General features: G+C 56.6%; 2 protein-coding genes across 2 annotated transcripts in view; one reads left to right on the forward strand and one right to left on the reverse strand.

Moving 5' to 3' along the window:
- Positions 1-14,253, reverse strand: part of CC2D1A (coiled-coil and C2 domain containing 1A) — a 57,053-nt gene extending 42,800 nt beyond the window's left edge. Inside the window, 8 exon segments of the mRNA XM_075577852.1 lie at positions 575-693; positions 3,034-3,270; positions 3,273-3,351; positions 8,926-9,057; positions 9,142-9,207; positions 10,657-10,766; positions 10,954-11,080; positions 14,082-14,253. Of these exon segments, the coding sequence (XP_075433967.1) occupies positions 575-693; positions 3,034-3,270; positions 3,273-3,351; positions 8,926-9,057; positions 9,142-9,207; positions 10,657-10,766; positions 10,954-11,080; positions 14,082-14,138 (927 nt within the window). The 5' untranslated portion in view covers positions 14,139-14,253.
- Positions 14,254-14,279: 26 nt separating this feature from the next.
- The window catches only part of LOC142470824 (uncharacterized), a 49,995-nt gene continuing 48,906 nt past the window's right edge, over positions 14,280-15,368 (forward strand). The window contains exons 1-2 of the mRNA XM_075577592.1: positions 14,280-14,362; positions 15,217-15,248. Coding sequence (XP_075433707.1) covers positions 15,227-15,248 — 22 coding nt within the window. The 5' untranslated portion in view covers positions 14,280-14,362; positions 15,217-15,226. The remainder of the gene's footprint in view (positions 14,363-15,216; positions 15,249-15,368) is intronic.

A 15,368-nucleotide genomic window follows, 5' to 3' on the forward strand; every position in this document is an offset into this window, starting at 1 on the left:
TAGTGCGGGGGGGAGGGGGGTCACAGTGCGGGGGGGAAGGGGGGGTCACAGTGCGGGGGGGAGGGGGGTCACAGTGCGGGGGGGAGGGGGGTCACAGTGCGGGGGGGAGGGGGGTCACAGTGCGGGGGGAGGGGGGGGTCACAGTGCGGGGGGGAGGGGGGTCACAGTGCGGGGGGGAGGGGGAGGTCACAGTGCGGGGGGGGAGGGGGTCACAGTACGAGGGGGAGGGGGGGTCACAGTGCGGGGGGGAGGGGGGGTCACAGTGCGGGGGGGAGGGGGGGTCACAGTGCGGGGGGGAGGGGGGTCACAGTGCGGGGGGGGAGGGGGTCACAGTACGAGGGGGAGGGGGGGTCACAGTGCAGGGGGGAGGGGGGGTCACAGTGCGGGGGGGAGGGGGGGTCACAGTGCGGGGGGGGAGGGGGTCACAGTACGAGGGGGAGGGGGGGTCACAGTGCGGGGGGGAGGGGGGGTCACAGTGCGGGGGGGGAGGGGGGTCACAGTGCGGGGGGGAGGGGGGTCACAGTGCGGGGGGGGGGGGTCACAGTGCGGGGGGGGGGGGGGAAGGGGGTGTCACCTTGGCGATACGGTAAAGCTTGCTGGCCGTCTCCGCGTCCCCCCGCTGTTTACTCTGCAAAGCCGCCAGTTTATATTCTCTCTGCCGCTGCAACACCCGAGTCCTGTCACCCTGTGACCCTGCGGTGACACACACACAGTCCTGTCACCCTGTGACCCTGCGGTGACACACACACAGTCCTGTCACCCTGTGACCCTGCGGTGACACACACACAGTCCTGTCACCCTGTGACCCTGCGGTGACACACACACAGCCCTGTCACCCTGTGGTGATACACACACAGCCCTGTCACCCTGTGACCCTGCGGTGACACACACACAGCCCTGTCACCCTGTGACCCTGCGGTGACACACACACAGCCCTGTCACCCTGTGGTGATACACACACAGCCCTGTCACCCTGCGGTGACACACACACAGCCCTGTCACCCTGTGGTGACACACACAGCCCCTGTGACCCTGCGGTGACACACACACAGTCCTGTCACCCTGTGACCCTGCGGTGACACACACACAGCCCTGTCACCCTGTGACCCTGCGGTGACACACACACAGCCCTGTGACACACACAGTCCTGTCACCCTGTGACCCTGCGGTGACACACACACAGTCTGTCACCCTGTGACCCTGCGGTGACACACACACAGTCCTGTCACCCTGTGACCCTGCGGTGACACACACACAGCCCTGTCACCCTGTGACCCTGCGGTGACACACACACAGCCCTGTCACCCTGTGACCCTGCAGTGACACACACACAGCCCCTTCACCCTGTGACCCTGCGGTGACACACACACAGTATGTCACCCTGTGACCCTGCGGTGACACACACACAGCCCTGTCACCCTGTTACCCTGCGGTGACACACACACAGTCCTGTCACCCTGTGACCCTGCGGTGACACACACACAGCCCTGTCACCCTGTGACCCTGCAGTGACACACACACAGCCCCTTCACCCTGTGACCCTGCAGTGACACACACACAGCCCCTTCACCCTGTGACCCTGCGGTGACACACACACAGTATGTCACCCTGTGACCCTGCGGTGACACACACACAGCCCTGTCACCCTGTGACCCTGCGGTGACACACACACAGTCCTGTCACCCTGTGACCCTGCGGTGACACACACACACAGCCCTGTCACCCTGTGACCCTGCGGTGACACACACACAGCCCTGTGACACACACAGTCCTGTCACCCTGTGACCCTGCGGTGACACACACACAGTCCTGTCACCCTGTGACCCTGCGGTGACACACACACAGTCCTGTCACCCTGTGACCCTGCGGTGACACACACACAGCCCTGTCACCCTGTGACCCTGCGGTGACACACACACAGCCCTGTCACCCTGTGACCCTGCAGTGACACACACACAGCCCCTTCACCCTGTGACCCTGCAGTGACACACACACAGCCCCTTCACCCTGTGACCCTGCGGTGACACACACACAGTATGTCACCCTGTGACCCTGCGGTGACACACACACAGCCCTGTCACCCTGTGACCCTGCGGTGACACACACACAGTCCTGTCACCCTGTGACCCTGCGGTGACACACACACAGCCCTGTCACCCTGTGACCCTGCAGTGACACACACACAGCCCCTTCACCCTGTGACCCTGCAGTGAGCACACACACAGTATGTCACCCTGTGACCCTGCGGTGACACACACACAGCCCTGTCACCCTGTGACCCTGCGGTGACACACACACAGTCCTGTCACCCTGTGACCCTGCGGTGACACACACACAGTCCTGTCACCCTGTGACCCTGCGGTGACACACACACAGCCCTGTCACCCTGTGACCCTGCGGTGACACACACAGTCCTGTCACCCTACGACCCTGCGGTGACACACACACACAGCCCTGTCACCCTGCGGTGACACACACACAGCCCTGTCACCCTGTGGTGACACACACACACAGCCCTGTCACCCTGTGGTGACACACACACAGCCCTGTCACCCTGTGACCCTGCGGTGACACACACACAGCCCTGTGACACACACAGTCCTGTCACCCTGTGACCCTGCGGTGACACACACACAGTCTGTCACCCTGTGACCCTGCGGTGACACACACACAGTCCTGTCACCCTGTGACCCTGCGGTGACACACACACAGCCCTGTCACCCTGTGACCCTGCAGTGACACACACACAGCCCCTTCACCCTGTGACCCTGCGGTGACACACACACAGCCCCTTCACCCTGTGACCCTGCGGTGACACACACACAGTCTGTCACCCTGTGACCCTGCGGTGACACACACACAGCCCTGTCACTCTGTGACCCTGCGGTGACACACACAGTCCTGTCACCCTGTGACCCTGCGGTGACACACACACAGTCTGTCACCCTGTGACCCTGCGGTGACACACACACAGCCCTGTCACTCTGTGACCCTGCGGTGACACACACACACACACAGCCCTGTCCCTCTCACCTGGGCTCGGGGTCACTGGGGCAGATGACATCACAGGTCCCAATGATGTCACTGCTGCCGTTGATGTCACAGGCTGGGGGCGGCTCTGAGGTTTGACAGGTACCGGGGGAGGGGATTTGAGGGGCGCAGGGGCCCGAGGGGGCCCCCCGTTCACAGAAGGGGTTGGCAAGGGCTGACGGGGGGGATCTGGCGACGACACAGAGGCAGCTGCAGGGGGGACCGGTGCGTCACTGCTTGTCCCACGGCCACCGGAGGGGGGATGTCATCAGGGGACACGGACTCCCCCTTCCTCACAGCACTGAGCAAGTCCTCCAGAGTCTGGGAGGAGGAGAGAGGGGGAAGGAACAGGAGGGGGGGGGGAAGGAACAGGAGGGGGGGGGAGGCGAGAGAAAAGGGAAGGGGGAGGGGAGGCGAGAGAAAAGGGAAGGGGGAGGAGAAAAGAGAGAAGGGGGAGAGGAGAAAAGAGAGAAGGGGGGAGAAAAAAAAAAAGAGGGGGGATAGAGAAATAATTACAGGGTGTATATATTTGGTCCCACACACAGTATACGTGTACAATAAGGGGGGGGAGGAGCGGGGGACCAGGGCGCCGTGTACAGTAAGGGGGAGGAGAGAGGGGCCCGGGTAGGATCAGGTAAGACAGGCCTGCAATGTGCTGTGTTAGGAGAGGTAGGACAGGCTGCAATGTGCTGTGTTAGGAGAGGTAGGATAGGCCTGCAATGTGCTGTGTTAGGAGAGGTAGGACAGGCTGGAATGTGCTGTGTTAGGAGAGGTAGGACAGGCTGCAATGTGCTGTGTTAGGAGAGGTAGGATAGCCCTGCAATGTGCTGTGTTAGGAGAGGTAGGACAGGCTGCAATGTGCTGTGTTAGGAGAGGTAGGATAGGCCTGCAATGTGTTGTGTTAGGAGAGGTAGGACAGGCCTGCAATGTGTTGTGTTAGGAGAGGTAGGACAGGCTGCAATGTGCTGTGTTAGGAGAGGTAGGACAGGCTGCAATGTGCTGTGTTAGGAGAGGTAGGACAGGCTGCAATGTGCTGTGTTAGGAGAGGTAGGATAGGCCTGCAATGTGTTGTGTTAGGAGAGGTAGGACAGGCCTGCAATGTGTTGTGTTAGGAGAGGTAGGACAGGCCTGCAATGTGCTGTGTTAGGAGAGATAGGACAGGCCTGCAATGTGCTGTGTTAGGAGAGGTGGGACAGACCTGCAATGTGTTGTGTTAGGAGAGGTAGAACAGGCTGCAATGTGCTGTGTTAGGAGAGGTAGGACAGGCTGCAATGTGCTGTGTTAGGAGAGGTAGGACAGGCCTGTAATGTGCTGTGTTAGGAGAGGTAGGACAGGCCTGCAATGTGCTGTGTTAGGAGAGGCCTGCAATGTGCTGTGTTAGGAGAGGTAGGACAGGCCTGCAGTGTGCTGTGTTAGGAGAGGTAGGACAGGCTGCAATGTGCTGTGTTAGGAGAGGTAGGACAGGCCTGCAATGTGCTGTGTTAGGAGAGGTAGGACAGGCTGCAATGTGCTGTGTTAGGAGAGGTAGGACAGGCTGCAATGTGCTGTGTTAGGAGAGGTAGGACAGGCTGCAATGTGCTGTGTTAGGAGAGGTGAGATAGGCCTGCAATGTGCTGTGTTAGGAGAGGTAGCACAGGCCTGCAATGTGCTGTGTTAGGAGAGGTAGGACAGGCTGCAATGTGCTGTGTTAGGTGAGGTGAGATATGCCTGCAATGTGCTGTGTTAGGATAGGTAGGACAGGCTGCAATGTGCTGTGTTAGGAGAGGTAGGACAGGCTGCAATGTGCTGTGTTAGGAGAGGTAAGACAGGCCTGCAATGTGCTGTGTTAGGAGAGGTGAGATAGGCTGCAATGTGCTGTGTTAGGAGAGGTCGGTCAGGCCTGCAATGTGCTGTGTTAGGAGAGGCCTGCAATGTGCTGTGTTAGGAGAGGTAGGACAGGCTGCAATGTGCTGTGTTAGGAGAGGTAGGACAGGCCTGCAATGTGCTGTGTTAGGAGAGGTAGGACCGGCCTGTAATGTGCTGTGTTAGGAGAGGTAGGACCGGCCTGTAATGTGCTGTGTTAGGAGAGGTAGGACCGGCCTGTAATGTGCTGTGTTAGGAGAGGTAGGACAGGCTGCAATGTGCTGTGTTAGGAGAGGTAGGATAGGCCTGCAATGTGCTGTGTTAGGACAGGTAGGACAGGCTGCAATGTGCTGTGTTAGGAGAGGTAGGACAGGCCTGCAATGTGCTGTGTTAGGAGAGGTAGGTCAGGCCTGTAATGTGTTGTGTTAGGAGAGCTAGGACGGGCCTGCAATGTGCTGTGTTAGGAGAGGTAGGACAGGTCTGCAATGTGCTGTGTTAGGAGAGGTAGGACAGGCCTGCAATGTGCTGTGTTAGGAGAGGTAGGACAGGCTGCAATGTGCTGTGTTAGGAGAGGTAGGACAGGCCAGCAATGTGCTGTGTTAGGAGAGGTAGGACAGGCCTGCAATGTGCTGTGTTAAGAGAGGTAGGACAGGCCTGCAATGTGCTGTGTTAGGAGAGGTAGGACAGGCTGCAATGTGCTGTGTTAGGAGAGGTGAGATAGGCCTGCAATGTGCTGTGTTAGGAGAGGCCTGCAATGTGCTGTGTCTGGAGAGGTAGGACAGGCCTGCCATGTGCTGTGTTAGGAGAGCTAGGACAGGCTGCAATGTGCTGTGTTGGGAGAGCTAGGACAGGCTGCAATGTGCTGTGTTAGGAGAGGTAGGACAGGCCTGCAATGTGCTGTGTTAGGAGAGGTAGGACAGGCTGCAATGTGCTGTGTCTGGAGAGGTAGGACAGGCCTGCCATGTGCTGTGTTAGGAGAGGTAGGACAGGCTGCAATGTGCTGTGTTAGGAGAGCTAGGACAGGCTGCAATGTGCTGTGTTAGGAGAGGTAGGACAGGCCTGCAATGTGCTGTGTTAGGAGAGGTAGGACAGGCTGGAATGTGCTGTGTTAGGAGAGGTAGGACAGGCTGCAATGTGCTGTGTTAGGAGAGGTAGGACAGGCTGCAATGTGCTGTGTTAGGAGAGGTAGGACAGGCCTGCAGTGTGCTGTGTTAGGAGAGGTAGGACATGCTGCAATGTGCTGTGTTAGGAGAGCTAGGACAGGCTGCAATGTGCTGTGTTAGGAGAGGTAGGACAGGCCTGCAATGTGCTGTGTTAGGAGAGGTAGGACAGGCTGGAATGTGCTGTGTTAGGAGAGGTAGGACAGGCTGCAATGTGCTGTGTTAGGAGAGGTAGGACAGGCTGCAATGTGCTGTGTTAGGAGAGGTAGGACAGGCTGCAATGTGCTGTGTTAGGAGAGGTAGGACAGGCCTGCAGTGTGCTGTGTTAGGAGAGGTAGGACAGGCTGCAATGTGCTGTGTTAGGAGAGGTAGGACAGGCCAGCAATGTGCTGTGTTAGGAGAGGTAGGACAGGCCTGCAATGTGCTGTGTTAGGAGAGGTAGGACAGGCCTGCAATGTGCTGTGTTAGGAGAGGTAGGACAGGCTGCAATGTGCTGTGTTAGGAGAGGTGAGATAGGCCTGCAATGTGCTGTGTTAGGAGAGGCCTGCAATGTGCTGTGTCTGGAGAGGTAGGACAGGCCTGCCATGTGCTGTGTTAGGAGAGGTAGGACAGGCTGCAATGTGCTGTGTTAGGAGAGGTAGGACAGGCTGCAATGTGCTGTGTTAGGAGAGGTAGGACAGGCTGCAATGTGCTGTGTTAGGAGAGGTAGGACAGGCTGCAATGTGCTGTGTTAGGAGAGGTAGGACAGGCCTGCAGTGTGCTGTGTTAGGAGAGGTAGGACATGCTGCCATGTGCTGTGTTAGGAGAGGTAGGACAGGCTGCAATGTGCTGTGTTAGGAGAGGTAGGACAGGCTGCAATGTGCTGTGTTAGGAGAGGTAGGACAGGCCTGCAATGTGCTGTGTTAGGAGAGGTAGGACAGGCCTGCAATGTGCTGTGTTAGGAGAGGTAGGACAGGCCTGCCATGTGCTGTGTTAGGAGAGGTAGGACAGGCTGCAATGTGCTGTGTTAGGAGAGGTAGGACAGGCTGCAGTGTGCTATGTTAGGAGAGGTAGGACAGGCCTGCAATGTGCTGTGTTAGGAGAGGTAGGACAGGCTGCAGTGTGCTGTGTTAGGAGAGGTAGGACAGGCCTGCAATGTGCTGTGTTAGGAGAGGTAGGACAGGCCTGCAATGTGCTGTGTTAGGAGAGGTAGGACATGCTGCAATGTGCTGTGTTAGATGACTACACCCAACCCAGTAACCGAGCAGTGAATGGTAACAAACGTCTGACACCCTTTGGCTGCCCTTTGGCTGTCCGCCTTTAGGGCAACACAGATGTGGGCTGAATGGGGTTCAACGAAGCTATGAAATTCCTTTGTTCAGAGTCATATTCGCAGCAGCGGGTGGGGCTGAATGACAGGGACAAATTGCACCAATTTAAGTGTTCAGACGAGGTTGGGCCACAGGGGTTATTTAGCAACACAAAGTTCAAAGAATGTGCACCATAAAATAACAGCCCCACCTTCTCTCTCACCGATCTTATGGCGAGATTATACACCTGAATGGTGGGGGGGGGGGGTGGATGGATTGGGGAGAGGGAATGGATGGATTGGGGAGGGGGATAGGGAGAGGGAATGGATGGATTGGGGAGAGGGAGAGGGAATGGATGGATTGAGGAGGGGGAGAGGGAGAGGGAATGGATGGATTGGGGAGGGGGAGAGAGAGTGGGAGAGGGGGAGAGAGTGGGAGAGGGGGAGAGGGAGAGGGGGAGGGGGGGAGGGAATGGATGGGGGAGGGGAGGGGATGGATTGGGGATGGAGTGGGGAGGGAGAGGGGATGGAGTGGGGAGGGAGAGGGGATGGATTGGGGAGGGAATGGATGGAATGGGGAGGGAATGGATGGAATGGGGAGGGGGAGGGGATGGAATGGGGAGGGGGAGGGGATGGATTGGAGAGGGGGAGGGGATGGATTGGAGAGGGGGAGAGGATGGATTGGAGAGGGGGAGGGGATGGATTGGAGAGCGGGAGGGGATGGATTGGAGAGGGGGAGGGGATGGATTGGGGAGAGGGAATGGATGGATTGGGGAGAGGGAATGGATGGATTGGGGAGAGGGAATGGATGGATTGGGGAGAGGGAATTGATGGATTGGGGAGAGGGAATGGATGGATTGGAGAGGGGGAGGGGTGGATTGGGGAGGGGGAGGGGGTGGATTGGGGAGGGGGAGGATTGGGGAGAGGGAATGCATGGATTGGGGAGAGGGAATGCATGGATTGGGGAGGGGGAGGATTGGGGAGAGGGACTGGATGGATTGGGAGGGGAGTGGATGGATTGGGATGGGGGGAGTGGATGGATTGGGATGGGGGGAGTGGATGGATTGGGATGGGGGAGTGGATGGATTGGGATGGGGGAGTGGATGGATTGGGATGGGGGAGTGGATAGATTGGGATGGGGGGAGTGGATAGATTGGGATGGGGGGAGTGGATAGATTGGGATGGGGGGAGTGGATGGATTGGGATGGGGGGAGTGGATGGATTGGGATGGGGGAGTGGATGGATTGGGATGGGGGGAGTGGAATGGGGGAGTGGATGGATTGGGATGGGGGGAGTGGATGGATTGGGATGGGGGGAGTGGATGGATTGGGATGGGGGGAGGGAATGGATGGATTGGGGAGGGGGAGTGGATGGATTGGGATGGGGGGAGGGAATGGATGTATGGGGGGGGAGGGAATGGATGTATTGGGGGGGGGAGGGAATGCATGCATTGGAGGATTATGCATAACCGTCTACGATTAGCTTGGACCATGCATGGCAATACCTTCTAATATCCTGAGAGTGCGGCCAATCTGTGTGTGTGTGTGTGTGTGTGCACACAGACACACAGACACACACACACAGACTCCCGTGTCGCTCGCTCACCTTCACGCCCCTCTCGTATCTCCTCGCTTTGCTCCCCTCGCCCACCTGTCTGGCGTTGGTCAGAGCCGCGCTGTACATGGCCAGACGCTCAGCGAGTGTGCTCTCCATACCCTCCACTGAGGAACGGGAAGCCTGAGGGGGACAGAGAGGGGGGGGGGGGTGAGTGTCCGTGCTGAGAGGGGAGTGCGAGTGGGAGCGCATGAATCTCAAACTCACCTTAGGAGCAGGGGCTGTAACCTGGGGGTCCTCCATCTCTTCCCCCAACACCTGGTCCAGTTCAGCCTGTCACACAGTGTGATAACGAGGTCAGATATCCTCCCTTCTCATACCATCAGATCACTTTATCCCCTGTCCCTCTACCTCCCACTCTCCCCCACCCCCCCACATCCCCCCACTCTCCCCACCCCCCCACTCTCCCCATCCCCCACCTCCCACTCTCCCCATCCCCCCACCTCCCACTCTCCCCATCCCCCCACCCTCCCACTCTCCCCATCCCTCCCCTGCTCCCACATCCCCCACCCTCCCCATCCCTCTACCTCCCACTCTCCCCATCCCTCTACCTCCCACTCTCCCCATCCCTCTACCTCCCACTCTCCCCATACCTCCCACTCTCCCCATACCTCCCACTCTCCCCATACCTCCCCCCATTCCTCCTCCCACTCTCCCCATCCCTCCCCCCCACCTCCCACTCTCTCCATCCCTCCCCTGCTCCCACATCCCCCACCCTCCCCTGCTCCCACATCCCCCACCCTCCCCATCCCTCCCCCCACCTCCCACTCTCTCCATCCCTCCCCTGCTCCCACATCCCCCACCCTCCCCTGCTCCCACATCCCCCACCCTCCCCATCCCTCCCTCCCCATCCCTCCCACTCTCCCCATCCCTCCCCCCATTCATCCTCCCACTTTCCCCATCCCTCCCACTCTCCCCATCCCTCCCCCCACCTCCCACTCTCCCCATCCCTCCCACTCTCCCATCCCTCCCACTCTCCCCATCCCTCCCCCCATTCCTCCTCCCACTCTCCCCATCCCTCCCCCCCACCTCCCACTTTCCCCATCCCTCTCCCCACCTCCCACTTTCCCCATCCCTCCCACTCTCCCCATCCCTCCCCCCCACCTCCACTCTCCCCATCCCTCCCCCCACCTCCACTCTCCCCATCCCTCCCCCCATTCCTCCTCCCACTCTCCCCATCCCTCCCCCCACTTCCCACTTTCCCCATCCCTCTCACTCTCCCCATCCCTCCCCCCACCCTCCCACTCTCCCCATCCCTCCCCCCACCTCCCACTCTCCCCATCCCTCCCCCCACCTCCCACTCTCCCCATCCCTCCCCCCACCTCCCACTCTCCCCATCCCTCCTCCCACCCTCCCCATCCCTCCTCCCACCCTCCCCATCCCTACCCCCACCTCCCACTCTCCCCATCCCTCCCCCCACCTCCCACTCTCCCCATCCTCCCCCCACCTCCCACTCTCCCCATCCCTCCCCCCACCTCCCACTCTCCCCACCTCCCCATCCCTCCTCCCACTCTCCCCATCCCTCCCCCCACCTTCCACTCTCCCCATCCCTCCCCCATTCCTCCTCCCACTCTCCCCATCCCCACTCCCCATCCCTCCCTCTACCCCCCACTCTCCCCATCCCTCACCCACTCCCCATCCCCCCTCTCCCCATCCCCCCACTCTCCCCCGCTCCCCATCCCCCCACTCTCCCCATTGTTGCACCCCCCTCCTCTCCCATACCATCAGATCATCGTCTCCCTCCAGATCTTCCTCTCCCTCTTCGTCGTCGTCGTCGAGGTCCTGCATGCACAGAGCCGCCATTCTCTCAATGTGCTCCATGGGAAGCGGGTCTGGGCGAGAGAGAGAGGGGAGACCGCCCTGAGTGAGTGCGCGGGTGAGCGTAGACTCAAAGTCCAGAGCGTGTGACACACCCCCCCCCCCCCTTCTTCGTGTGACTGACGAAAGACTCGGCCCCCTAGCACAACGCGTGACCTCCGACCTCTCCCATCACCCCCCCCCCCCTCCCCCGACGCTCACCTTTCCCTTTGGGTTTCTCTTTACTCGTGGCCGGGCGGCCCCCGGTCAGAGCCAGGAGCTCGGCCTCCAACGTCCCATCATCCTCCGAGTCCCCATCCCCGAGGAAACCATCGAGGAGGAAGGGGGCCTGAGAGAGAGAAGGGAGGGGGGGGAGAGAAGAGGGAGAAGAGAGGGGGGAGAAGATGGAGAAGAGGGGGGACAAGAGAAGAGGTGGAGAAAAAAAGAGAGAGAGAAGAGAAGGGGGGACAAGAGAAGAGAGGGGGAGAAGAAAGGAAGAGAGGGGGGACAAGAGAAGAGAGGGGGAGGAGAAGAAAGGAAGAGAGGGGGGAGAAGAGAAGAAAGGGGGGGACAAGAGAAGAGAGGGGGAGGAGAAGAAAGGAAGAGAGGGGGGAGAAGAGAAGAGAGGGAGGACAAGAGAAGAGAGGGGGGAGAAAGGAAGAGAAGGGGGAGAAGAGAAGAGAGGGGGGACAAGAGAAGAGAGGGGAGAAAGGAAGAAAAGGGAGAAAGGAAGAGAGGGGAGAAGAGAAGGGGGACAAGAGAAGAGAGGGGGAGAAGAGAAGAGAGGGGGGAGAAGAGGGGAGAGGTTGGTATTACATTGTCTTTCTAGACTGAGGGAAATTCTTATATATGGACTTCTCTATGTAGCCCCTCTTTGGGGCTACTATTTCAGTTAAGGGGTTAATGGCCTTTCTTCCTCCCTCCTCATCATGTGAGGCAGGATAACTATGCAGAAAGGGATAGCCCCTCCTTTGTATGTGTTATGACCAGTGACGTCACTGTAGGGTGATAGGTATATATACACCGATGTTCTAGAAGCAGGTTCCTCGGAGTTCAGACGTGGGGCCTCACTGTGAGTCCTGTAAATAGGTTTGGTTGTGTGTGTATAGATTAATGTATTAAAAAGGAGTGCCCGGTCATCCTTGGTTGTATCCAGATAGGAAACAAGCCCCCCTTTAAGTAAGCGCCAGTAATAATCGCTCCTCAAAGACCACCAACAAGCCCGGTTTTCAGGGCCCGCATTCCCGGTCTGTGGACGTATGTCCTTATTTGTCTGCAACCCCCGTTTATGTGATCGTCAAATCTCTGCGTCCCTTATTGTACCCCGCGGCAGTATATGTTGGCGCTTTGCAAGCAAACGCCAATAAGAATAGCACCGCTGTGTCCGAGAAGGTTCTGCCGCGAGGTTCTGGCCCCCATAGTCCCGCTTAGCAACTGGACCGCGTGTGCTGGACTCCGGAAGCCGCCAGCCGGCCCCACGAGACAACGGGAAGACTAGATGACCTCATCCCACGCGGAGCCCCCCCGTGCTATCATACGTTCTCTGGGGACCCCGGAGGGATTCGCTGATCCCCTCTACAACGGAAGTGGCTGGTGTGATGTTTTGTATTGGTATTTAATATTTTATACTGATCTCCGGTGCACACACAAGACACACACAGTAAGACACACACAGTAAGACACACACAGTAAGACACACACAGTAAGACACACACAGTAAGACACACACAGTAAGACACACACAGTAAGACACACACAGTAAGACACACACAGTAAGACACACACAGTAAGACACACACACACACACACACACACAGAGACAAACACACACAGTAAGACAAACACACACAGTAAGACACACACACACACACAGAGACACACACACACACACACACACACACAGAGAGACACACACACACACACACACACAGAGACACACACAGAGACACACACACACACACACAGAGACACACACACACACACACACACACACAGAGAGACACACACACACACACACACAGAGAGACACACTCACAGAGAGACACACACAGACAGAGAGACACACACAGACAACGAGACACACACAGACAGAGAGACACACACACAGACAGAGAGACACACACACAGACAGAGAGACACACACACAGACAGAGAGACACACACACAGACAGAGAGACACACACACAGACAGAGAGACACACACACAGACAGAGAGAGACACACACCGAGAGAGAGAGACACACACACAGAATGAGCCTCGCAAGGAGGTATTGATTTATAAAACGTGTTACCAGGAAGTAAATACACTGAGCGTTACCTCTCGTTTTCAAGTATGTCCTGGGCACAGAGTTATGATGACAGGTACAGAGTTACATTAAAGCACACACCTTTAATAAGCGCATCAATACAATCTGCACAATGAGAAGTAATTTGCTAAGTTGCCGATCGATCCGTTCTCCTGTGATCGATCGGCGAAGATTTGGCTCGGGTGGGGTTCACTAAATGGCTGTCAGTGCAGCAGGAGAGGACCAAAGATGCAAAGTTCTGTGGGGAAGATCATGTGACCAAGGCAGTCACTAGATACAATTGGTGCACAGCTAGAGAGGGCGGGGCTCAAAAAGGGGTGTGCCAGAGCCTGCTTCAGAAGAGGAAGGGGATGTGACTTGGTAAATGGTTGCTATAGAAACAAAAAAAAAGACTTGTTACATTATACTACATTAGAAATGTTGGCGTTTGTCAGCGGATAGCAGCGGCAGCGCTCCCGGGGATATGACTTCCATGATCCTCTCTGTCTTTCTATCACGGACGCCCCGTCATCTGCTCAACATCTACTTTTGCGTACCTCAAATGTAAGTTTTCCATGTTACTTTGTACACACACACACACACGCGCACGCATGCACACACGCGCACGCATGTAGGGGGAGGGGGATGGGGATATTCTAGGGGGGGTGTAGTTCTAGGGGGAGTGGGTGTAGTTCTAGGGGGTAAAAAGGGGTGAGGGTGTGTGTTCTTCTAGGGGGGAGGGGGTGTAAGGGGGGAGGGGTGTAAGGGGGGGAGGGGGTGTAAGGGGGGGAGGGGTGTAAGGGGGGGAGGGGGTGTAAGGGGGGGAGGGGGTGTAAGGGGGGGAGGGGGTGTAAGGGGGGTGAGGGGGTGAGGGGGTGTGTGGGTTGTTCTAGGGGGGAGGGGGTGTAAGGGGAGGGAAGGGGGTGTAAGGGAGGGGGTGTTAGGGGGGGGGGGTGTAAAGGGGGGAGGGGGTGTTAGGGGGGGGGGGTGTAAAGGGGGGAGGGGGTGTAAGGGGGGGGAGGGGGTGTAAGGGGGGGAGGGGGTGTAGAAGTCAGTGTATCTCACCCCCTTGGCCGCTCCTCCTCCTCTCCCCCTGCCCTCTCTCCGTGTCCGGTCGCTCATCTCTGTCTCGGGCCCCCCCCCCGGAGGAGATCGCGATAATTCTTCCGACAGGCTGCTTAAACCTTTCAGATACCCGATTACTTCCGCGTCCCTCTGTGACGTCACGTGACAGCTGCCGGACTACAACTCCCGGCGGCCTCTCTGCCCGCCCGTGGCTTCCGGGTTCTGCTGGTGACGTCACGTGCGGCGGTTATTTTGGGCGGGAAAGTAACACCTCACGCGGGGTACTAATGAGCTTTTGCTAATTAATCATATAAAGGGGGTCTATAGCATATACTTAACGAAGCTAAAACTATTAATGAGCCATACATGTTAATCATTAGAATGAATGTAGCTAATTTAATAAGCCACATACAATAATTAGCCCAGCTAATCAATAATTAGCCATAGGCCTTCATGTATATCATTAATGTAGCTAAGAAATAATTAGCCAAAGACGTTAATATATAATTAATAGTCAATAAAAAAATCTTGCCCTGTACATCATTTAATCAATTTAACAGAATCAATTAATTAAATGTAATAGGTATATAACCTATATACGTTAATTAATATGGCTAATCAATATTTAGCCATATACATTACTTAGTATAGCTAATAATAATTATCCATATCGATTAATAATTACTTAGCCCTGTACATTCATTTTGACAGTATCGCCAATTGGTTAATTAGCCATATACATAATTAATTTAGCTAATAAATAACATATACGATCATTAATATGGCTCATCATATATTTAGCAATACCCATTCATTAATATAGCTAACAATAGTTATCCATACTAATTAATTAGTATAGCTAATAAATAATTAGCAATGTACATGAATTAATTGATAAGACTTCAAAATAATTAGCCCTAATCAAACGCTAATGAGAAAACCTCAGTGACAGTGGGTAAATAATTAGTCACCGCCAGTTAATTAGGCTTGAGCGTTAATGTATATTTTTTTTAAATTATTTTGATCTGAGCGTAATCCTGCCATCTCGGTAACACACGCGGGTGACATCACGCCACCTCTGATGATGTCATAACACCAAGTGACTTTTTCTCTCTCGCCCCCGCTTTGTTTTTAGGTTTCCAACGATGAAGAGAAAAAAAGAGCCGGGTCAGTCATTGAGGGGTTAAATCCGCAGAGCGTCGCGGCGCTGACCCTCCCCCCGCAGAGCATCGCACTGACAACCCCTACCCCTGCAAAGCGTCACCCCCATTAACCCCTCCTTGTTTC

Source organism: Ascaphus truei, chromosome 20 (assembly GCF_040206685.1).
Source record: "Ascaphus truei isolate aAscTru1 chromosome 20, aAscTru1.hap1, whole genome shotgun sequence".
Lineage (NCBI taxonomy): Eukaryota > Metazoa > Chordata > Amphibia > Anura > Ascaphidae > Ascaphus > Ascaphus truei.